At 42.2% G+C, this 25,638-nt stretch overlaps 2 protein-coding genes across 5 annotated transcripts in view; one reads left to right on the top strand and one right to left on the bottom strand.

Moving 5' to 3' along the window:
• Positions 1 to 25,638, top strand: part of LOC307220152 (uncharacterized protein) — an 87,598-nt gene that overhangs the window by 53,172 nt on the left and 8,788 nt on the right. The gene's annotated exons all lie outside the window — the stretch shown is intronic.
• Positions 19,769 to 25,638, bottom strand: part of CDKAL1 (CDKAL1 threonylcarbamoyladenosine tRNA methylthiotransferase) — a 242,049-nt gene continuing 236,179 nt past the window's right edge. For all 4 annotated transcript variants that reach the window (XM_079983780.1, XM_079983779.1, XM_079983781.1 and 1 more), the window contains one exon: positions 19,769 to 22,959. In XM_079983780.1, the coding sequence (XP_079839906.1) occupies positions 22,768 to 22,959 (192 nt within the window). In that variant the 3' untranslated portion in view covers positions 19,769 to 22,767. The remainder of the gene's footprint in view (positions 22,960 to 25,638) is intronic.

Raw genomic sequence — 25,638 nt, 5'->3', positions numbered from 1 at the left:
TTACTGAAGGGGGTGACCTAAACATCTGTTACGGAAATGGAGCTGCACCATGAGGGCAGTACATGAGCCTATGCCTGGGGCTGTTCCCCCAACCAAGTTGTGTTTGGGCTGCACCCACACGTAGGTAGGATCAGAAAAGAAAATTGCAACAGAAGCAGTTAGCTGCTTAAGAGAGGGAACAACTCCTATTCCCGCAAAACAGCTGCTCAGTGGTATTGCCAATGATCTGACCTGGGTCATGAGCTTGCCTCTGCTGGATTTAGAAGGCAATTGGGCCAGATCCGGCCCCCAGGCCTTAGTTTGCCTACCCATGGTCTAGAGTAAAGTGAACACAGGATCAGAGCCAGAAGACAAAGGCCAGAATTTTTGGGTATGTCTAAAGGGGAGCCCAGCTCAAAAGCTGCCTATGAATCTCATACAACAAAACCAAGAAAGGGTATATACAACAGAAAGCAATTAATATACAGTGGTACCTCAGGTTAAGTACTTACCGTAATTCGTTCCAGAGGTCTGTTCTTAACCTGAAACTGTTCTTAACCTGAGACACCACTTTATTTTTATTTTTCCCCAATAGATTTTTATTGAGATTTTAAAGGTTACAAAAAGAAAAAATAAAGAACATATTTAAACAGAAAAAAATAAAAATAAAAATACAGAACAATACAAGAACAAAGGGAAAAAACACGGAAAAAAAGATGCAGATAATTAGATTAGATTAGATTAGATTAGATAAATTTATTGTCATTGTCCGTATATACACAGTATACACAACAACGAAAATCAAACACCCAAGACCGGATTCACATACACATTTGCACGTATCTCCAACACTCTCATCCTATTCAGACATAATCTATTAAAAATAAAACACAACTCACTGAAAACCGGTCTTCGGAGTGCCGAGCCGCTGCAAGTGCTTGCGCCGCCATCTTCCCCCTTTAATTAAAACAAAACAAAACAATCCTTTACATAACTTTCTTTCCTTTGCTTATTTCCTTGACCTCCTCACACCTCCCTTTTTTTGTATTCTAATTCAATTAGATATTTCAGCAAATCCTTTCCATCTTTATTTTTATCCTAATAATTTATCTTAATATACTATAATTTTGCATTCTGTTCTTTCACCAATTAACAATCCATTTTTACTTAATCCTTTATATCATTTCTTCTAAAACCACATTACTTCATTCCAACATCCTTCTAACATTCCTTAATTTTACAATGTTTCTGTAGATAAACTTTAAATTTCTTCCAATCTTCTTCCACCAACTCTTCTCCTTGGTCTCGGATTCTGCCAGTCATTTCTGCCAGTTCCATATAGTCCATCACCTTCATCTGCCATTCTTCCCGGGTGGGTAAATCTTGTGTCTTCCAGTACTTTGCAATAAGTATTCTTGCTGCTGTTGTGGCATACATAAAGAAAGTTCTATCCTTCTTTGACACCAATTGGCCGACCATGCCCAGGAGAAAGGCCTCTGGTTTCTTCTGAAAGGTATATTTAAATACCTTTTTCATTTCATTATAAATCATCTCCCAGAAAGTCTTAATCCTTGGGCATGTCCACCAAAGGTGAAAGAATGTACCTTCAATCTCTTTACACTTCCAACATTTATTATCGGGCAAATGATAAATTTTTGCAAGCTTGACTGGCGTCATGTACCACCTGTAGATCATTTTCATTATATTCTCTCTTAAGGCATTACATGCCTCTGAGACACCACTTTAGCTAATGAGGCCTCTTGCTGCCGCCGCACTACCGCTGCACGATTTCTGTTCTCGTCCTGAAGCAAAGTTCTTAACCCGAGGTAGTATTTCTGTGTTAGCGGAGTCTGTAACCTGAAGCATCTGTAACCCGAGGTACCACTATACTAAGTGAGCAAGCAAACTGAAACAAAGCATTGAACAATAAAATGGGATCACTGTGTATAAGACAAGACATTACAAATAGAGAACAAAGCAGTTTTCTAATAAATATGTAATGAGATTTCAATTCTGTTCCAGTCTGTTCTATTCTATTCTATTCTATTGATTGGAGTGCTGGCGAAACAATTTTGCTCCTTGTTGTAACTGGTCCCCAAACATAAACTCTAGCAATGCTATTTTTTAATGGCCAGTTCACAGATTTTTGTAGCTGCATCATCTACAGTAGTGAAAAACTGATGGAAAGCGTTGTTTTTTTGTTAGCATCCACATGTACCATTCTTCTTATTTTTTAAATGATGTTTTATAGTGGCCTCTCTCCATCTCAAGCTGCCCAGAGGACCTTTAATGACAGACATTAACAATGTGACAAAGGCTTGAAAGGATATCCTTAATATTCAGTGACACAACAAAATTATAACCCTGACCTTTCAACTGAAATTAAAGGAGAGAGCATCTTGGGCAAACATATACTCTGTCAAGTAGGCCTTTCCCCATGGGTGAAGAGAGCACATTATTTTCTTAGCTTAGGGAGAAGAAGTAGAATTAAAAAATTGCTTGTTCTTGTCACGATAAACCTTTTAATGCCTTTAATGAAAGTTCTTCACTCCCCCTTCATGAAGTATTTGCAAATTATGGGCAAATTAATGCATCATTTCTGATACCCTTACAATCAGGTTTAATTGGGGCAATTCCTCCAGCGAATTGAAATATGCCATTCTTCTTCATTCCTTGTGTTGAATGTTCGATGGAAAGCAGGGCTGAAATGTCAAAGTAAAATAATGCCAATAATTATTCAGAATGTTACATTATCCTTGACCTTGGAATTTAAAAGGCAGGGATGAAGGCTTTTTGTCAAAATTCAGGAAGTCATCTAGAGACTCTACTGTCATTTATGATTAATGGGATTGGGCAACGTGAAGGAGAAGAGAGATATGGTACCATTACATTCCTGTATGTGATGGAAATCCATTGCTAGAGCTCATTAAAATATCTATACTTACCAATCATGGCACATCACTTGTAATCTGGATGCCTTTGGAAAAAGAAAAAGCATCCTACAATATATGATAGTCACAGCACAAGAATATAATTATGTCAAGGGAATGGTGGAATAAGAGGCCTCCTGACCATGTAATACATTTTAACAAATAAGACACATACATTGGCCTTAACATTTTTTACAATAATACAATATTTTAGAGGGAGAAAGGGATTCTAAAGCATGTGGTGGAAGGGGGACTCAGATAAGCTCTTGATCAGTAGTGAATAGACTTAAGATCTCTCAGACATTGCTTCTGAGGGCCAGATATGCAGGACTGGAGGGCCACCCCCACCCCCCGCACTAAAGAAAACATAGCCCACTGGGCCTGCATTATGGCAGAGGTGGGGAGCTGTTTGCAGCGCACAAGCCACACTGCCTCAGGAGCAACCTGTGTGTGTGTGTGTGTGTGTGTGTGTGTGTGTTACATTCCCTACCAGGAGTGGGCAGGGCCAAAGGCAAAAGTGGGTGGAGCAACAGGTGTTTGATTCTCACCTTTGAAAGACAGGCTGCATTCCAGCCAAGCAAAAGACACGAGGCTCCTACATACCAGGCAAGCAAGAGGCATCATCAGAGTTCCAGGACACATTCTAGCCGTGCAGAAATACTTGAGGAGGGAGTAGAACATGGCTGGTGAGGGGGCATGGCCGGGGAGAGTCCAGAGGCCCAGAAGGAAAGTCTGGAGGGCTGCATTTGGTTCCTCGTTTTGAGCTGTCCTGCTCCTGTATTAGGCTCTGCCAGGCACTTGACAACACGTCTATTTTACAGTCTATGAAGGCAGGAAGAAAGGAGAGGAGTTACCGAGCCCCTGGTGAGCTGCTTTTAGCTTGATGGGTCATCCGTTGTGCTGGCTTGCAAAAGTCTCTAATGAATATTTTGGAACTTTCACAGTCTGCTTAACTACTTTATGGATTATTTTAATGACTTGGGGAATCAAGAAGTTATTTAAATTTATCGGTAGTTTTGTGCTCACAAGTGTGAAGGTTAATATGCTGGAGAAATTTCAGGATGACGTTCAAAAATCCCAACACTGGGTATATGTTGCTGGCTGGCAAAGGTTGGTCCGATGCACCTGTCATATGTAATAGAACCTTTGTTGTAGAACTGGAATAGTACAGATTAATGTTAAATATTTATATTGAATATATTTAGCCCCAATGAAATCAATAGGATTTGCTTCCAAAATGCAGTGAACAGAATTGTCCAAATCCCATGAAGCCTCTCAGAAGCCGTTGTTTTCAGCCTAGCCTCCCTTAGAGGACTGAGGACTGTTTAGGAAATGGGATAATCTTGTGGTCCTGAGCTCCTTGGAGATAGGCAGCTGATCAGCACCATACATCTAAAACATATTCAACACACATTTAAAGGACGTGGCTTCCCCCCCACTTGGCTTCTGAACAGAGACTTCCACCTAACCTCCTCTAACAGGTGCCTAGAAATTGCATTTACTTTGGGTTGGGGTGATGCAACCCCTAGGTGGACTAGGATTCCACCTGTGTGTGCAGCCAGCCTTTAAGACTTAGCAGGCTATCTCACCGTCCAATGCAGCTAGCTAGGCGAGGACCCAATGGCCTTTTCCCCCAGGGATTTTGGGGGGGAGCCCACGATGGGCTGCAACTGCCACCTTCCCCTGAGCAGGGTAAGCGGCCATTATCACCATGAAGCATGTGGGATGGCCCAAGTAGTTCTTCTGCACTGGAACAATCTATGACCTCTCAAAGTTGCAAAGCCTACTGGATGTCTAATATAAAAGTCCAGGTAGCAACTTGTTCCTCCTAAGGATATGTACTGAGCTGCCCAAAGCATTCTGTCTCTAATGAGGCTTCGGTATCCCAGCAGGTCTGTGGAGCAAGAAAAAAAGTAACTTCCAGCAAATGGAGCGCACACACACACACACACACACAATCCTTTCTATATAAACTTGGAGAGGTCACATTAGTTTATTTGGGTGTTTGAAAATCTAACTCCAATAGACTTCCCCATCCTTAATTTTTATTTTACCATGCTTTCTCATTTTATCCTGCACCTCCCACCTTCCCTACAATATCATGTTGTATTGTTGTGAAGAGGGAGAGGGTTTCATTTATGCAAGAACTGGGTAAGACCAGTCAAAATGTCGTGGGGGCTTGAGCTTCTCTTTTGCAATGCAAATACGAGAAGAACACTAGTTCCATCAACACTGCAGCTTGCGATGATTATTTTCTCTGTAAATGAGACAAAATAATAATTACTGTTTGGGATTGGTTTTCTCTAGAGGTCTTGCTCATGAGGATATCTGTCTGCTTCTGGGCAGTGTGTTTTTGAAACCTGTTATCCTTAGCAATTCTTGGAAGAATTCCAGCTTCATTCTGCTAGGTCAGGCATGTCCAAAATCTATTTCAGGGGCCTAATCTGGCCTGCCGGTCAGTTTAATCCGGCCCCTGTGGCAGTTTCTTTCGTAGGGTAAAATCCTAAAAAAACTCAACAACTTCAACTTCTTACAAAAAGGTTAATAACTTCGTTCGGCCCTCTGGTCAGCCCTCACGGCCCTTCACTTCATCGAATCTGGCCCTCTTTGAAAAAAGTTTGGACACCACTGTGCTAGGTCATTAGTGGCCTTGGAGCAGCAGGGCTCATGGTGAAGGGAGAGGGAATTATATTTTGCTACAGATCTCCATCATTAGTTGTCTGGCCCTATAATAATGGATTAAAGTAGCTTGAAGGGCTATAGCTTAGTAGTAGAACATCTGCTTTGCATGCAGAACGTCCCTAGTTCAGTCCTCGACATCGCCAGGTAGCGCTGGGAGAGAAGGTATCTAAATAGGGCTGGGTCTGAAACCCTGGAGAACCACTGCCAGTCAGAATAGACAATTCTGTATTTGAAATAATATTTATTACTTTTAAACCTTACAAACAAGAAGAAAAAGAAAAGGAGAAAAAAGAAGAAAAAAAACAAAAGAAAGAAAAAACAATACAATACAATATATAAACAATACACCACACAACATTAACGCATTAAACTAAACAAAACAGAACAAAAACAATTTAAAAACATACATCATACCATTTCAATGCCTTATCTTTCATTCCCTTGTTTCATCGACTTCCTCTCACCTCCCTTTTTGTGTTCCACTTCTATTAATTGTTTCAGCAAATCCTTTCCATCTTTCACTATTTTCTGTCATATAAATATCTTAACTTATTTTAACCTTATTTCCATTAATACTATAATACTTATTTATGCTTAACTCCTTATAATACTTCTACTAAGGCCATATAATTTCATTCCAACATTTTTCTAACACTCATTAATTTTACCCTATTTCTATAAATAAACTTTAAACTTTTTCCAATCTTCTTCCACCGTCTCTTCTCCCTGGTCTCGGATTCTGCCAGTCCTTTCCGTCAATTCCATATAGTCCATCAACCTGGTGATCTTCTGTCCGAGGCTCTTAACTCTTTTCCAGGTCCCTTCTGCAAGTCTTCTTCGTATTTATACATACACTTTACTTTGTCTTCTGCTGATCTTGTTCTTAATTTCCTTTCTTTGATGCTGAAGAGTAGGTCTCGGGGGAGCTCCAACCTAACAATGTTTTTATTCCTTCTCGACATGTCATCCACATCTCCGTGGTTAAAACTAAAATCCAAAAGATATTTCAGGACGTGTTTCAAAGTCCCTCCAAATCTGCAGGTCCCCACAACTCCAATTTCCTCCAGACCCAGGTCCAGATCCCAAAGGTCAGTAAATCCCTGCATAAGGTGATCTATCCAACTTTCCTTCTCCAGTCCAAGCAGGGTTCCAATCTGACTTTCTCTGAATTCAATCATAGAGGGCAACAACTTGCAATCATCAAATTGCCTCTGTAAGGCTGGGGCTCTCTCCCTCTCCACTTGTATTACTTTAGGTTCAACAACCACAACTTTCTCCCTCGCTTTCTCCACCATTTGGCATGTCAAAGTAGATTCCTGTATCGATTCCTGAATAGTTTCTGTGTAGATGTTCACATTTTGTGCCAAATTAGTCACTTTTTGTCCCAAAATACCAATTTTAATATTCATCACATCCGTCTTCTTGTGGAGCTGTTCCAATGACTCACTTATCTTGCATAGTGCAATCACTAAGGCTTCTTCTGTCGACATTCTCAAGCAATCCAAGGTCAATCTCACGGTTTTCTCTTGCAGCTGGAGATTCCACCAGCCCAACTCTTGTAACAATTTCAAAGGCTCCCTCTAGAGGGAAACAATTTCTGTTTGTATCAATCCTTTTAAGCACAGTTCAAGCAGTAAAGTTAGTTTCAATTTTCAGCTACTTTTACTCCTTTTTAAACTCAGAAGGAGACAATGAAAACAATGTATTTCTCTTATTTAACTAACTGTCACAATCCCAAAAACATCAGTCTTACTAGCAGTCCATTTCCAGGTTCAGAGCGGTGGTGATCCAACTTTCTTCACACTCTCCTGCAGGCTTACACGATCCAAAATTTCCCCCCTCTTCTCCTGCCTCCAAGGGGGGTTTAATGATTTTAGCCGATGGAAGTTTAATCCTTTACATAGGACTTTCCAAGACTTTAGCTTGCAAATTCTTTGCTTCAATCTATTTACAAAAGGGGAAGGCGGACTTCCTGTTTGAAACCTCCCCGTTTCGGTGCCAAATTAAGACGTTTAAAAATCCAATTTTCCGTTCTACTCATGGGTAGTTGTTTAGAATCAAATTGTCCACAGGAAAAAGTCAGCGCTCTCCGGCAACAGCAATGCGGCTTCACTCCGTGAAAGAAGCAGTCAATTCGAAGCACCGCGCCGCTCACCCCACATCGCTCCGGATCCCTGAAACCGGGTCTCCCCGCGAGTAGGGGAGGCACGAAAGGTGCCAGCCGAATCCCACGTTCACAGGCTTCTCCCGCCTGCAATTTTTAGTGGGTCTCCGCCTTCGCCGTGGCGGCCAGACCCTGAATTCCACAGAGCAAGTTCCTCCCGATCAGAGGAATTCCACCATTGCCAGAGGCGCTAACCCGGAAGTCAGAGTAGACAATTCTGAACTAGATGGACCAATGGACTGAGTCAGTATAAGTCTCCTTGCTATCTCCTTCCTCACACAGCTGCTCTTTATTAGCTGGACTCTGAAAAAGCAATGTCAAGAAAACCAGGGTTGCATTCAAACCCTACATTCAGAGCACATGGCTTTCTTCCCCACAAAGAATTGTGGGAACACTAGTTTCTCCTCACAGAGCTACAATTCTCAGCACTCTTAACAAACTACAACCCCCAGTACTCTTGGGGTGGCGTGGACCATGTGCTTTCGATGTATGTTGCAGCTTTGACTCTAGACTAACCAAGCCATATTTTTGGTAGATGGTCAGCTTTGGTAGATGGTCAGAATTTTGTTTGTTTCCTATGCAACTGGGTTCTGCAAATCTGCCTGGCTGTCTTCTACTTGGAAAGCTGAAGCAGAGATCTGCCCGCCTAAGGTTTGTTTTCCTGCTGTTCAGAGCCATTTCTCAGTTGCAGGAGTTCAGCAGAACTTACTGCTCAGAAACTTCCAGTTAATGGCGACCTGATATGGCAACAGAATTCCAGGAACCTTTTCTGGCTTCTCGGCAACAGTTAAGAGCTGCCCAAAGTATGCTCTTATCTTTCTCTCTTACCCTATATAATTAAGCGGTTACTCCTCCTCCTCCTCCTTGGGATTATTGCCGCAAACTGATGGGTTATTTGGAAGAGCTGGCAACCACAGGAAGGGACAGAATACTGGCAACAGATAAAACAAAAGGATACACACAGAAAGCTATTTAATTAAAAACTCCTCAAGGGGGTATGAAGTGCCAGCAGAGATTTTAGATACCCTGCTGAGCCTCTGTCTGATTAGCTCCAACACATCTGCTTGGTTTCCTAGTGTCCATCTGTACCATTAGGGAGAAATTTATTCTGACCCTATTCAGTTCCCTACATGATGACTCCACAACGGCAGTTTCAGATTAAACCAGAGGTTGTACACGCTGACAAGAGTGTTTGCATGTAGCCTTAGCTGGGTTGATAAAGCACTGAATGCCAGTGTGCACACACACACACACACAAATTATGCAGAATGTATGTGTAACCTCACCAACATCAGAAAGGGAAGTGAATTCTTGCAAAGAAGATCAGGTACATAATTATTTTTCTGACAGCTTCTGCCACATCTGTCCATAAAGAGCAAGGTGGTCTGCAAAATAGAGGGACCAATTTACAATCTGGCAAGACTTTTCTATCGATCTTGTTAGCCTTTTTACTATCCAGAACAAGAATAAAAGCCAAGTTTTGGAGTTTGGTGTGTGCACACGGAGGCATGGGTGAAAAAGGCTGTTATTGTGTGCAAGTACCTGTCAGGTGTCATAGAATATATTACTAACTGACTTTCATGAAGCTCGCAAGGTGGACAAGCACACTCCTTTTCCATTTGCTCAAATGGATTAAAACCAATTCCAAAACTCAGATAAAGCACTGCTCCAATCATACTTATCTTTGGATTAAGAACTGGACACTTGTGCGATTAAATTATGGACATTAAGAAATCTGTAGAAATGTAAGGCTTTTTAAAAACCCAATGTCACACAACTGGCCTGAAATGTCTCTCTGCACTCAGCTCCTCTGTTTATACTGCTAAAAGCCAGGAATCTGTTTGCAAAAATAGAGCATGAGATTGGAATTGTGGCGATACCCTCTCTGTTGGTTTCTGCTCTCTTCACTGTGCAGCGAAGTGCTTGTCACGAGACAGGTGTTTACATTCCACAGTCTGTGCTGTTGGGTTTTCCCACGGGAAAGGAGACTGGATGTGACATACACTGGTTTCCTGTTTGTCACTGTTCTCACAGTGTTTCTCTCCGTGCTTCAGAGGAGAGAGGATGCTTTCTCTGCTCCGGCAGAGGCAAGATGTTTTTCTGTAATCTACCAGCTTTGAAGTGTAAATAAAGTAATATAGAGTATGTGGCACGTACTCCTCATCATTCCGCTGTGCTTGGGACACTGCAAATTCAACATTCCTGGTTATGGGGCCCAGAAGAAAGACGCAGTCATCTGAATGCCGGCAAAAGGATCGGAATGCAGAGGGACAGATCGGACGGTATCTGCCGTCAAGATGATTGATGCTCCGGGCAGCCTGCCAGCTTCTAATTAATGGCTTTATGGCTGGACTCTGAACTTTTATGGCCATTTTGCCGGGCACAGGCAAAGGCTCAAAGGAACAAGCTCCTATGCTGGGGGAAACCGAAAGTAACTTTTCAAAGTGCTTTTGGAATAAAGCAGCTGCAGAAAACAGTGACGCAGCTTGATTTAAGGCAGCAGAGAGAAAGCACTTTTGAACTTGCCTTTGGAATGAGGCTTGAAGCAGCAGAGACGCAGCTTGTATAAAGCAGCTTGATTTAAAGCAGCAGAGATGACGCAGAAGGCTAATGCCAGAGTCATGATGGCTAGCTGCAGAAGACTGGCTGATGCACGTGGGGAATCTGATGCCAATCAGCCACATGCTCAGCTCAGAGTAGCCTGTGATACTGCCATGATACAGAAAAAAGCAGACCGCCAGGGTGATAGCTGCATGGGTAAGGGGGAGTCTTCACAGACGTCATCCCAGAGTGCAGTGGAACCACCAGATGGCGCCAAAGCTTTGAAGGCAGTGAAATGCTACTCGTGTGAACGTCTAGGCCATATGAAGAGGGAATGCAAATATCCCAGGGCCAAGACAGAGCAGCGCAGCGAAAGCTCATCGCGTGGAAAAGGCCGAGGCAAAGGCAAAGGTCCGGTGTCCAGGACAACGCAGCACAAGGCAATGGTCTCACGCTTCGCTCCAAAGGTTGCAAAGGTCCAGAAGACGTCCAGATCTTTCTTCGTTGTTGATTCGGCTGCAACGCAACACATGTGCAACGATAAGCGACTGTTCGTGTCTTTTACACCGCAGGAAGGTGCGATTCACCAGGCGGATGACCACACAATCCCCAGTAAGGGCTACGGAACTGTTGTTATTCACAGTTTGGACTTATCGATACAGGATGTGCTTTATGTACCGGATGCCAAACATAATCTGCTCAGCGTTGGACAGCTGGATGAGCGGAAAATTGACGTTTCCTTTAAGAACCACTAGCGCCCTCTTTGGGTGGAAACAGGTACTTCATGGTTCTCATTGATGCATTTTCCAGGTATATTTATGTGTACAATCTCAAGCAGAAATCAGAGGCTTTTCCAGGGTTCAAGGAATTCTGTGCTTGGTTGGAAAATGTGCATGGTAAGAAGATAAAAATTATTTTCACTGATCGCGGGGGGGAATTCACTTCTCAGCAGTTTGAAGCTTTTCTGACTGAGAAAGGAATTCAACACGATTTGTCTAGTCCTCGCTCGCCATGGCAGAATGGACTGTGCGAGAGGGCAAATCAAACATTGCTTCAAGGGTTAAAAACCTTGCTACATGATGCCAATCTTCCAGAGAGTAATTGGGCCGAATCTCTCTCGTGTTTTGTTTACAGTTATAATCGCAGGTTATCTTCAGCGATTGGTTGTACCCCCTATGAGAAGATGTTTGGCAAGAAGCCATACATCAAACACATGAGAATTTTTGGTTCTGACATGTGGGTTCACTCACCACAAAACTCCAAGTTAGACAAGCGTGGATTGCATGGTATCTTTCTAGGTTATCAGAAAGGGTCTTACAGAATAATGATGACTGACTCTAAGACCATTAAGCTCACAAGAAGTGTTGAGTACAATGCCAAGTGGGGGGAGAATGTGGGAATTTTCCAATGTTATCCTGATGACAGTGATGAGACTGAGGATAGTCAAAAGCAACCGCAACAACCCACACCCACTGATGAAGGTTCTGATTCTGAGTCTGAAACTGAATCGGGTGATTCAGAGGATTTCAAGAGTGCGAAAGCCTCTATGCGACCCTCTGAAAGCTCTGATCAGGAATTGGAAGAACCATTGTTCACAATAGGTCACTTTTCTCCTAAGAAGGAAGAGGAGAGTGTTGAAGACTTAAGGCTAATTCGCAGGTCACAAAGAGCAACAAAAGGCAGACCTCCAAAGAGATTTGCTGATGAGTTTGCTAAGATAGCAGTAACAGCTGTTAAAAGCTCCAAGAAGGTATTTGAACCTTCAAGTTTCCAAGAAATCCAGGATTTGGATTCAAAGGAAGAAGAAGAAGAAGAAGAGTTTGGATTTGATATCCCGCCTTTCACTCCCTTTAAGGAGTCTCAAAGCGGCTAACATTCTCCTTTCCCTTCCTCCCCCACAACAAACACTCTGTGAGGTGAGTGGGGCTGAGAGACTTCAAAGAAGTGTGACTGGCCCAAGGTCACCCAGCAGCTGCATGTGGAGGAGCGGAGACGCGAACCCGGTTCCCCAGATTAGCAGACTACCGCTCTTAACCACTACACCACACTGGCTCTCACAGGAAGCTGAGCCATGGTTAAATGCCATGAAGGCTGAGCTTGATTCCTTGGAAAGGAACAAAACATGGGAACTTGTTCCAGTAGTTCCAGGAATGAAACTGCTTGGAAGCAAATGGGTCTTCAAAGCGAAGACAGATCAAAATGGCAAGATAGTCAGACACAAAGCCAGATTGGTAGCCAGAGGTTTTGCACAGGTACCAGGTGAAGACTATCATGAGACCTACTCACCCACAGTGAGGTATGAGAGCATTAGGCTTATGCTCAAGCTAGCTGCAGAGGAGAATCTACACATTAGTCACCACGATGTGAATACAGCTTTTCTGTACGGATCTCTAGATGAATCACTTTATATGCTTCCACCTGATGGCGTACAGGTAAAACAGGGATTTGTTTGTGCTCTGAAAAAGTCCCTTTATGGTCTCAAACAAAGTGCACGGTGTTGGCACACAAAACTCACTGAGGTATTGTTTTCTCTAGGTTTTCAGCAAGGGAAAGCTGATCCATGTGTATTTGTCAAAGAGGAGGGGCAAAAGAAGCTGTATTGCTTGTTTTATGTTGATGATCTTTTATTCTTTTGGGATGATGTCACAATGTACAATAACGCCCTAGCTCAACTGAAAGAACACTTTGACATGAAAGATCTTGGTGAGGTAAACAACTACCTATCTCTGGAAATAGAGAGAGATCAAGATGGTAACATTCTAGTACACCAGTCACGGAAAATTGCTGATGTGTTAAGCAAACTAAACCTGATGGATGCTAACCCTGTAGACACACCGATGACAACAGGTTATCAGGTAGATGACACTGAAGAAGCATTTTCTGACACTACACTGTACAGAAGTGTGCTAGGCAAGCTAAACTTCACTGCCAGATGTTCAAGACCAGACATTGCTGTTAGCTGTAATTTGCTAAGCAGACAAGTCAACAATCCTACTGTTAAGGATTGGAAAGCTCTGAAACGCATAGCGCGCTATTTGAAAGGCACTATGCATTACAGACTGAGATTTAACAATCAGAAGTCTGGTGGTCTTGAGATATTTGCAGATGCAAGTTTTGGAAGTGACACTACAGACAGGAAAAGCACGTCTGGAGTTTGCTACATGTACAATCAGGGTCTATTTGATTGGTCATGCAAGAAGCAAACAACAGTTAGCTTAAGTACTTGTGAAGCTGAACTGAATGCACTGTCTTATTCACTCAAAGATTGTGAATGGTTGTTACAATTGTGCAAAGACATGAAAATTCCTGTCAAATGTCCAATCCAGGTTTACCAGGACAACAAAGCATGTTTGGCTTTGCTGAATTCTGAAGGTTGTAAGCAAAGCACGAAGCACTTGCAATTGAAGTTGCAACATGCTAGGGAACGTATTCAGAAGGGACTCGTAACGGTGTCCTATATGCCAGGTAATGAAATTCCTGCTGATGTATTGTCCAAGATTGTATCAAGGGATCAACACTGTACCTATGTGCAGAAGTTGGGTTTGTACTGATATTGTACGAACACGCTGCCCAGTGATGTTCACAGAAAGGGGGAGGATGTTGGTTTCTGCTCTCTTTCACTGTGCAGCGAAGTGCTTGTCACGAGACAGGTGTTTACATTCCACAGTCAGTTGCTGTTGGGTTTCTCACGGGAAAGGAGACTGGATGTGACGTACACTGGTTTCCTGTTTTTCACTGTTCTCACAGTGTTTCTCTCCGTGCTTCAGAGGAGAGAGGATGCTTTATCTGCTCCGGCAGAGGCAAGATGTTTTTCTGTAATCTACCAGCTTTGAAGTGTAAATAAAGTAATATAGAGTATGTGGCACGTACTCCTCATCATTCCGCTGTGCTTGGGACACTGCAAATTCAACACTCTCAAGGGTAAAGGACCAAGAGTGAGAAAGTACACTGCCCATCTTGTAGCCTGCAGAATGCACCCAGAAGTATGAAACTGATAAGAGGGGAAGGAAAGTACTTGAAACGTTGTGAAACTAGGTCACCCCAAGAACCACAGCTTTCAGAGACCAGTACAGAATGACATGAGCAAATTATGAGGACTTCCCTAATTCTTTGAGATGCCATTAAGAAGCCAACACACACTCTAAAACTGTAGCACTGCACTGTTTTTGGTCCATGAGGATTTCTTAAAAGCAGCCTGGTGGTTTGGCTTTCCAAAAAGATGAAGTAAAAGCCATCTTTGTTGTGCTGTAAAGGTATGTGTAATTGCAGGGAAGTGAACTGAATGTGTAGAGGTCTGTGGTGAATGAGAACAGTCTCCAACTGAGACATTCAAGTGGCAAGATCCATGAAAAAGCACTTAGGAGAAACATGAGCAACAAATTGTTTTTTTATGTCTCTTGCCCCCCCCCCCCCACTCCTGGCCGACCCAAGTAGTATTTCTTAGAAGTTTGCAGGGGAAGTCTCAGGTGTCTTGATTCTTTGGGAGATAGCACTTCTGTTGCCTACAGGCAGATAAATTTATCAGAGCCAGGGACCAGCTTTGCCTTAGAGAAATGGAATGTGTGAAGTTCTCACCAATTTCTACTTTGACAGCTATGAACATGTCCACATTTTTACCTATAAGGAAGCAGAACGGTTGATGTGAGACTTTGAACCATAGCAGTGTTGGTGGTAGTGATGAACAACTTGTATAAGCAGAACTGCTTCCTTTTTAAAATTAGGTCCACAGCTGATTATTTATGTGCTAATACTCATTCTTTCCAAGTAAACAATGCAAGATGTTTTTATAGGCTAAATGGATGCCCCAATACAGTCACTTCCTCACAGATGGTTTGATTCTTTTCCAGGACCTTTAAAAGATATGCCTAGGAATCAAAATACCTAGCCTTTTTACATTCATAGAACAATGGATTCAGCACTGACTTCTGTAATGTTTACAAAACCTCTAATGCTCATGCTAGATAACATATTGTTTGATGTGCTAAATTTCTCGCGGCAAGGCCACTTTAAATTGCTAAAAATATTTGTGTTTGTAATAGGTTCTGAGAATCGGGAACTGTTCTAGGCTGCTTGATGACATATGTAGTGTAAACTTGAAAGCTTGTGTATTCCCTTTGCTATAAAAATAAATTGCTCAGTTAAGTGTAGGTAGATATATATCTGAAACATTCACACTCTCTCAGAAAAAATAGAGCCACAAGTTTCCATACAAAAGTAGGTGATTCAAAAGCTATAGTCCATAAATGTAATGTGAAGCAAACAATATGAAGTTCACCTATCTTTTATTTGGACAATGGTCTCATAGATTTGCAGTAGCATTGTAAATGCTGTCCTCTTTCCCAGCCTTCCCCAACCCTGAGTTCCCAGAGGTTTTTAAGACTACAACCCCCACCATCCTCAACTATCATGGCCAACGGTCAGAGATTATGGGGTTTGTGTTCCAACAACATATGGGACCCAAGACTGGAGAACGCAACTCTATACACTAGCTTAATTCAAGTAGAAAATGCAATGGAGTCTCAGCATTAAAAAGCCATGAATTGTTGAACTGTAATTAAAATCTGTTGGTTACATCTATGTTTACTAAGAAGCAATTCCCACTGTGTTCAGTGGAGCTAATTCTGAGGTGTGCATAGGATTGCAGTCTTAATATCCCAGAGTCCCTGTTTCTTCTGACTGAAACAGATCTAATGCTTTGGAGTTTGATATTGTTTTAAGGATGCAGTAACCTTATTTATCTATAAAGCATATCTTGTGCATAGAAGATACATGAGGCTGCTTCTTATACAGTGGTACCTCAGGTTACAGACGCTTCAGGTTACAGGCGCTTCAGGTTACAGACTCCGCTAACCCAGAAATAGTACCTCGGGTTAAGAACTTTGTTTCAGGATGAGAACAGAAATCGTGCTCCGGCAGCGCAGTGGTAGCAGGAGGCCCCATTAGCTAAAGTGGTACCTCAGATTAAGAACAGTTTCAGGTTAAGAATGGACCTCCAGAACAAATTAAGTTCTTAACCTGAGGTACCACTGTATTTTGAACGCAACACAATTTTCAGTGTCATGCCTGGGTACACTGTCATGGTTTAAAGTGTATATCCCTTGCACTGATGTGCCAGATTAGCAAGTGTGTACGCAGCAGAAGGGTGCATGCTAAAGTGTGCAGGCTGTTTTGCCAGTGATTTGAATGAATGAGGCAGCTCTTTGGCAGTCTAAGCAATGGATGCCTCCAAACACAGCACAACATTATTAGATAGTAGCAGTGGCTGCTGCAGACCTTCTCAAGCCTCTGTCCTATTTCTTCCTCTTCCTGTGTATTGCCCATCACATTTATATGATGCTTAACATACATACATATAGGTGTTGCTCTGACATTATTCATTCCACTCTGCTTACTACCACCTGCCTTTTGTAGTTTCTAAGTGGAAGAGGTTGTGCAGTTCTCGGAACTCACATTCTCTCACAGTTTGAGATCTCACAGATAGCAGAGGGGAAGGAGACCTTTGACCAGCCTTTCTGGGAAGCACAAGCCTAGAAGACATTGAAGGCTGTACACACAGTGGTCAGAATCCTGCTGTCTAAAGACATTGCTTCAGGTTCTGATCCACATCAGGCCAGCAGGGAACCCTTACACAGCCAAAGTCAGGAAATCTCTGGCAGTTGTGGCAAAAGCTCCAAGCCTGAGCGGCTTACTAAAAATAATCTCTGAGAAGCACTGCAGAAGCTTAGAAACTGCCTAAGCATACCTCAGTGCTTGCGGCAAGTAATTAGGATTGCATCAGAAGCCCATATTGACTTCCATCAACAAGAAACTAGTATGCATGTATCCATCATATCTCATTCAACCCCAAACTCTTCTGAACAAAACCAGACAGCTATCGAGCTCTAAATTTGGTGCTCACTAAGCACTAGTTCACACCCGCAGTGCCACTGTCATCTTTTCTATGCCACCCTCTTAATAGCTGTCACAGCCTGGGCTATGCAGTTAAGGAGGGGTGTGTGGGGAAGGCAACCTACACAAACGGCTGAAGCCTTTACTTACATATTCCTCCCAAATAGCTCAAGAAAGCAAGCCTTGCAGGAATTCCCTTTTGCTCTTGCTACAGTTCATTTCAGAGACCAGAGAGGTTCACCTAAGGCCTGTGGAGTTTGTGCTAGCTGAAAAGCTAATGGATACATTTTATCTGCTGGTGCCAGGCCTTGTGAATACTAATGAAGTAGCAGCAATTATGAGGCAGTTCCCCCAGTCAAGGCAAACATAACAAAAAAGACTTTACAAATCTAACTGGCAATTAAGGCCATTTTCTTCCCCCTTCAGAAAGCATGGCCCAGGGAAGAATGTGCTGTTGGATGCCTGGGACCTGGTGCCAGTCACTTTTGCTGCGAAGCCTTTATGCTACCCCTCTAGTGCCCGTATCCTAATGTAACTAAGCCTAAATACACAGAAAACCACCCATTGTTTTCCTTTAAGCTGTTTCCATTTCTGCTCCTTGCACCTGCCATTTTCCTTAGCCAGCCATTGAGGACCCATCTTCTCGGTCTTTGTAAAGCTGTTTACATGGATAGTGATGTAACAATGATAACATTTAGGATTGTTGTCCCTGGTCCATTTACTGGAGGAGCGGGGAATCTCCTCTGGCTAGCGTGGCTGATGCAAGGGATGATGGGAGTTGTAGTGTGGCCACACCTGGAATGCCACAGGTTCCCGTCTATCCTTCGGCACCTCACATTTCTGCACACGAGCTTCTCAACACCACAAATTCGTTTTCTACAGAGATGTTTGCTGTGAGTATAGCCATGCTAAAATTGTGAGACCAGGATACAGCAACAATAAAAAGGGTAAAGGGGACCCCTGACCGTTAGGTCTAGTCGTGGCCGACTCTGGGGTTGCAGCACTCATCTCGCTTTATTGGCCGAGGGAGCCGGCATACAGCTTCCAGATCTTGTGGCCAGCATAACTAAGCCGCTTCTGGCGAACCAGAGCAGCGTACGGAATTGCCTTTTACCTTCCCGCTGGAGCGGTACCTATTTATCTACTTGCACTTTGATGTGCTTTTGAACTGCTAGGTTGGCAGGAGCAGGGACCGAACAATGGGAGCTCACCCCGTCGCGGGGATTCGAACTACCAACCTTCTGATCGGCAAGTCCTAGGCTCTGTGGTTTAACCCACAGTGCCACCCGCATCCCGCCACAGCAACAATAGGAGCAACAAAAAACCCTGGCAGAAACAGTACCTTTTGTTAAGCTCTGTTCGTGATGCTTCGGGGCCTGTAGTTCCTTTTTTTCAGTTTGGGCTAAATTCAGCTGTGAGTATTTGCCGCTTGAAATAAGTAACTGAATGCAAAACTATTACTGAGTAGCACCAGGGTAAGAGAGATGGGCAGAAAAAAATCACACTGTGATTATACCATAGAATACTGCATTTGCCAGCATAAGCAGCGAGTTGGTCTTTGTGACACCTTGAATTTACATACATTATGACAAGTTTTTTTTAAAAAAAACCCAAACATACAGGCTATTAGCTGGTTTTTATAGACATCACATATTAGGAAACATCCTGTGTGTGGGCAGGCCATGCTGTTCTCCCACATGTATTCAGAGGCACTGGAAATCTTTTTAAGTTGTCAGCCCTGTACACAGGGTATGAGGAATTCTATTTTCACTCATTCCACGGTGAGAGATTAGCAGCTTGAAATCACTTTGACAGTTTGTTACTCTATTGCATACTGCAGGGAATTTTAATTCCAACCTGTGAAATTGTAATTGCTTCTCAAAAAGAACAGAGGGATTCTGGGTAATGGCTGCAACCAAGCTCAGTATCAGAGTTGCCAGTTGCTGCCACTTTAGATATTACTTGCTGTTACTCAAAAATCACTCCAGCTTTCCATATGGGGAGCTGAACTGGGGAGTGAGACTAAATTAACAGGAACTGTCAGATGTTCAGAAATCTGCAGGCAGGAATGTGACAGAGGTGGCGGAGTTCTCAGAAGGTACCATTTTCTCTCTCACACACCCTAAGCATTGTGTTACTTTTTTTTCTACCAAGGGGTGATTGTTTGTAGTCAGCTTGTGAAAGATATTTGCATGCTTCCTAGACGTGGCAGGTATTCGGGCTGCAATTTATAGATAGGCACAAATCACTGGGTAAAGTGAGCATTGAGTCCCCAAGTACTAAACCAGCCTCCCTTTTCTAATCTTTTGGCTACGGCATCGTGGAGTTTGCCCCAATGCCTGTCTTGGCAACTTTCTCCTGGGCCAGGTTGCTATTGTGGGACCTTGCCTACCTGTGTTGAAGAATCATAGAATCGTAGAGTTGGCAGGGACCCAAGGGACATCTAGTCCAGCCCCCTTCAATGCAAGAAAGACCCATGTACTGGAGGAACTTGCACTAGATCTTTAGCTCAGGGTCACCACAGGGCAAACTGAACATACGTTATAGTTACATCAGGCGGAATCATCAGACAAAAGACCAAGGCTTAGAGTAAAAGAATATACAATTTATTACAGGAAAGGATGCATTGCTTTTCACAGAACCAGGCGGCTGATTATTCAGGAAAAGTTCCAAGGGGACTTCCAACACAGTTCTTCCAAGGGAGATGCTCGTAAATTGTCTTGGGTGCCAAGCCCATGGGGTTGCCTGGGCGTTCTGTGGTAGAGAAGTGAAGGCCAGTGGAGTCCTACAGGTGAAGTAGGAGCAAAAGGCTGTGTATTGCCTGATGATCCAGACTAAAACAGATGATAAAAATAACAGAGAAGGGAAGGGAGGAAGGGGGAAGGAGGGTATGAAGTGCAGCTAAGCTGACCAAAGGTTGGAGCCATCTGAGCTAGAAGAGTTGCCACCAACATGGAACACCGAGGCTTAAGAAAGAGATCTCTTAAAGGGTCAGTCACCTAGGGAAGAAACCAAAGGAAAGAAGAGCAAGGTTTCCCAAACTTGGATCTCCAGCTATTTTTGGACTACAACTCCCATCATCCCTAGCTAGCAGGACCAATAGACAGGGATGATGGGAACTGTAGTCCCAAAACTGCTGGAGACCCAAGTTTGGGAAACCCTGGTCTAGAGTGTGGGGTAGGGAGAATCAAAGTGCCCATATCCATAGGATTTAAGTTTCCAACCTCAGGTGATGAGTGCAAAGGTATGCCGAGCGCAAATCAGGGTTCTCATTGCAAATATCTGCTGGAGTGTTCTCACCTCAAGTCATGTTAATAAGTGCAACTATGAGAATTACTGGGGGCTGGGTGGCTTACTCTGTCAGGAGGTCAAATCAGGATGATGGAACTTGATTAGAGGTCAGGTAGAAGGGGAAGCGGGGTTATTGTTTTGTTTATTATATTACACATTTTTGTGTTGTAATATGCTGCAAACTGCCCTGGCATCCTAAGATGAAGGGCTATATATATATATATATATATATATGTATGTTTACATGTTTCAGGTATCTCATGGTAATATGCATGGCAATAGGTTTTACTTTATTTTTAGGCAAGTGTTACTGTTGACAGTGGTTTCTGTAATCCCCAAAGTGAGAGCCTGGAGATGGGGAGGGCTTGGTATGAATGCTTGTGTGTGTGTGTGTTGCTGCTTGCTGTGTATGTTGGCATTTTGCTAGCTTTGTCATGAGTCTCATAGCGAAGTTATGTGGGGGATTGTTGCTTAAGGATGTGACACTGAACTCTGGGATTGGCTGCAGAGTGTTCATAGTCTGACTGAAGGGTGTGCAAGAGGAGTGAAGTTTGGGTATTTCAGTTTATAGTGTTTATGTGTTTGTTGTGATTCTCTTGATTATGTAAGGGTGTGTTTGAGTGGAACTAAGTGGGATGCATTTTAGCTGTGGTTAGATTAGGCTGTGTTTCTTTTTGTTTAAGGGGCTGGGAATTTAATTGGCTCATTTAATTGCATGATTGATTGGGCATATGGTAGGTTAGAGTGATTATTTTTATTTTTATTTTGCTTAGTTGCTAATTACACTATTTAAAAATGTGGCTGTTTGGGGTAATGTTTTATGCCAGTGTTTAAGCTGTTAATTGTGGTGTTTTATGTAATGTAGAATTTCTCTAGGATTTTTTGTATTTGATCTTTTAAGATAGGCTGTAAACTACTTAGAGATCCCCCTTCTCAAAAATAATATAAGCAGTAATAAATAAAAACAGATAAATTTCTACACCCATCCACTCATGGAAGAACAATGAAGAGACAGATTTATCCAATGTTCAAGTTAATGGGCCTAATATCCAGCAGGCCAGTAATTTAATTTCCAGCAGAGAAATTCAAGAGCAGGTTACTTAGGGTCTTGCATCTTTTGAGGCCTTGGTTTTAGGCATGGTTTCAAATATGTATTGTATGCTGCATTAGCATACCATGGGAGGCTGATTGCCCTTAGTGTGGTTTGGAAGATATATGATGGAAATTCCACATAGTCAGTGGGATAGCATCTGGAAAGTAGAGCGGTTATTATCTGCTTCTATCTATATCAGAGAGGATATATCAAAAACAATCCACAGATCGTATTATACCCAAGTGAAAATAACACACAAACTGGGTACCATACCCCAGACTGCAGGTCTGGTTGCTATCAATCTGATACTTTTATTCATCTGTGGTGGGAGTGTCCTATAGTAGTGAGAATTTGGGATGGAGGTACTCATGAAGATCAACCCTGTAATGGATAAAGCAGAGATACTCACTTGTAGCAAATTGGCAGGAGGCATTCTGATGGGTGAAAACCAACCAAAAAAACATTCTGCTTTACCCAACCTCAAGAATGTGTCATTATTTGGGGAACTGCAAAATTGTGATCTGCACATGTTCTTGCTTTAGGAAGCACATATGGACAGATGATGCATTAGCCAGGGAAGAAAGACACCAAATGAGGGAATAGTAAAACATTCACTACTTTCAATATTGCCTTATCTCCTCTGGATCTTTACGTATTTGAGAGAATGGATTCTAAAGTGATTTACTGTTTAGTTTTGTTGTTTGCATTTAGAGTCTGAACTACTCATTCTTATGAACATGAAGAAAATATATAACAATACAAATCAATAGTTACAACTTTTATAGTCTGAATGCCCAGCAACTTTTGAACTGAACATTTCATCAAAACACAAAAGATGACATGTTTCTAGGTACATTAAGAAAGTTTAATAAGGCTTCACATAAGCGCATTATCAACTGTTTGACTTAAGAAAAATACTTCAATAACTTAATTTTCTAAAACATACACCTATGGGTGGCAAATATGAACCTGGTATATGCAGACAAACACTTTCTTTTAAAATGGAAAAGCGTGGAAAAGCCTGTTAACTTGATCTTGGAAAAATAACTAAATAACTTATACCAATGTAGGAGAATCTTATCTAGATTATGATTACAAGGTAAGGCCTTGGCGTATAAACTGTCCGACTTTTTACTCTGACGTTTCCAACCATCTTGTTATATTTCCTGACGATGTCATCATTCAGTTCAGATTTCCACTTAAACACCTCGATAGTAAAAGGCAATAAGGACTGCCAGAAGAGTCACACTTAGTGACAGCGCCTTCAGTACACCTCCCCCTTGTTGCCAAGGCAACTGCATTGCCATCCTGTAGCTCAATGGTCCTTTATGCCTCTCAGCAGATGGACAGGCTTTTGATTCTGAGCTGTTCTCCAGTGCATGTCTGAACTCCTGTGGAGAAATGCAGAAATTAAATTGAGAAAGATGCAAAGAACATTTGGCATGTATCAAGTACAAAGGAAAATTCCCTTCAACTTTAAACAAGCCAATTCTCTTGTAGCCTAGAATAAATTAAAGAATATAGTACAATTGTATAAAACAAAGAGCTGAGGCCGTTGCAACATGGAATTGGCCTTTTCTATGAAATTAACTGCCAAAGCAATAAAGCTGTTAACATCACTGTAGACTAAAATCCTATTTTACAATATAACTCATGCCAATTCATTTGAGATCTGTATTTTCCCTTTAGTATTTCTGTTTCCTTAAAAGGCAAATCTGCAGTCAGTGATAAAGTGGACCAGCAGCACTGTTGTCTTTCCCATTGTACAGCACCACTAAGTCTGATAATTGTTTCTGTCCCACAGTATGCCAGCTCAGCAGTCTTCTAACATCCTCTGCAGTTCTTTCCCCATCTCTCTCAGGAGGTGCCTGCACTAAAACATCCATCTTATTGATCATACTCGGAGCTACTTTTCCACACTGGGGAAAAAAAGCATGTGTGATTGGCATGTGCATCTATTTCACTGCACACACTCTGGAAGATTATGGCCAACTATAGCTTCCCAGCACCTGAAATATGCACTATTTCATTGTTTTCTATTATAGATATCATTTGGGAGGAATATCCAGGTGTGCTTACAACCGCTTTTGCTGCTAAGGATACAAACCTGATGGAAACATCAGGTATATACTCCTGTTGTTCTTCTATTGGTGTATTAACAGTAAATCCATCACTGCCCAATCTGACTTACTCCTGCAGTCCTTTGGTTCTTATTGACGTGGTGCGACTATAAATACTTATCAGTCAGGTCTCTGTATTTGTCTCCTTGCCCATCTGCCTCCCCTCTCTGTGTACATTGGTGCCTGCTGGCCCTCTTGTTTTCCTACCTTGCCTATATAATTTTCCTCCCCATCACTGCCCTACATTATTTAGTAATCCTCCTTCAGATGGATTCCTGGCCTGTGATCAACTTTGTCTTTGGAATGATCATCTTATGCTACAAGTGCATAAACCTGCTTCCAATATCTCATCTAGACCTTTCCAGGAGATTCCTCCTGGATCTTTAGTTCAGAGCTAGCCTCTGATCCCACAGGGACTCTCAGTACCTTGGTTACTTTAGCTGTCAGGCACCCATCCCAAAATACACTGATATCATCCTTATTTACCAGCACACACTGCTATCTTTATTCGGGCTAATAGCAGTATAGCCTTAGCAGCAGGCACAAGGTTCGGTAGTCAAGTTTACAAGGTACATGAGCAAGGTAAGAGGTTCATAAGCAAATGAAAGATCTCCCAATGGTTGACACAGCCCTCCCACCAAGCTTTTAAAGATGAGGCAGCTTGCCCTGTGTGTCGGCTATGTGCGCGCTGTCTAATTCCACTTATGAAGGCAGTGCCTGGTTCTTGATGATAAAACAGTGACCTGCCTCTCTGCTTCCAGCTCTGCCACCACCTCTTCCTCCTTCAGACCTTCCTCTGGCTGGTTGTAGTCCTCCTCCCTCCCTGATGAGGCTCTGTGCTCCAGCAGAGGGGCATGCCAGCAGCTCTGCTTCTCCCTCTCTGACATCTAGGCTCATAAAGAGAGGGCCCCTCTCCATCCCTGGGTGCCAGCCTTCCAGCACCGCCCCCCTGGCCCACAGATTCCTTTTTAAACATCTAAGGTAGCAATGACTTATGGTGCATGAAGGAACTACAGGTGTTGGAAACTTGTGGAACGTGAAGTTATTATGCAGAAAGGTGTTAAAGCCATGGGAATAAAAGAATACTAAACTGTATCCACCATTCGGAAGGTAGTACTAGACTTCCATCATAAAATATTACATAAATAGATGGCTATTTCCATGTAGCGACAGACAGAGTAATTAAAATCAATTGCCTAATGAATCTGAAAAATTAATAACTAGCTAAAGCTATTCATTCCTGGAGTCAAAGCTAATTAACCTTTATATGGAGAAATAAACTGGAAACCACAGAGTACCAATTATTAAACATTTCACTAATTTGCAACAAAAGCTACCTCATAATAGACTTCATTTTGTAGACTGATTAAACTTGGAAGAAAAGCTTGCACAGAGGAATCTAATTATTTCCTTGGATGCCTATTAGTTTTCTTTATCCCATTATCAATGTACAGTATACCCTATATTCAGTGAATATGTTTTACTTTCTAAGTGATAAAATTTTTACATTTATAAATTGTGCTTAGACAAATGCCTAATTTGATCAATGTTACCTAAATTAGAATAGGAGTATCTGCATGACCAAAGAAAGCCTAATGAGTGAATATGGTTTGCTGCAGGGCCAATCTTTCTTTCTGAGTTTCAGCCAAGCCAAGAGTTCTAGTGTGAAGAATGCTCCATTTTAGTCTTTAATTTGGTAAGCTAACAACATCCAAGACTCTCTTGACAGAGGTTTTTATGATATGGTTTACTTGCTGGGAAAATGTCCAAGGCATCATTGATTGGATTAAAAATCCAAATTTATTGATATGTCTGTTTGAAAAAGCTTTATTAAGACATTATCCACAAGCATTATTATTGGTCAACAGTAGTTTATGCTCCAGGGGTACAAAGAAAAAGGCACTTTAATCTTCTATAGATCTGGGATAAATACTAAGTAAGAACAAGTCC

The sequence above is a fragment of the Podarcis cretensis genome (assembly GCF_951804945.1).
Source record: "Podarcis cretensis genome assembly, chromosome: 7".
NCBI classification, from domain to species: domain Eukaryota; kingdom Metazoa; phylum Chordata; class Lepidosauria; order Squamata; family Lacertidae; genus Podarcis; species Podarcis cretensis.
Note: the sequence above shows the minus strand (reverse complement) of the source record. Positions and strands in the feature narration are given on the sequence as shown.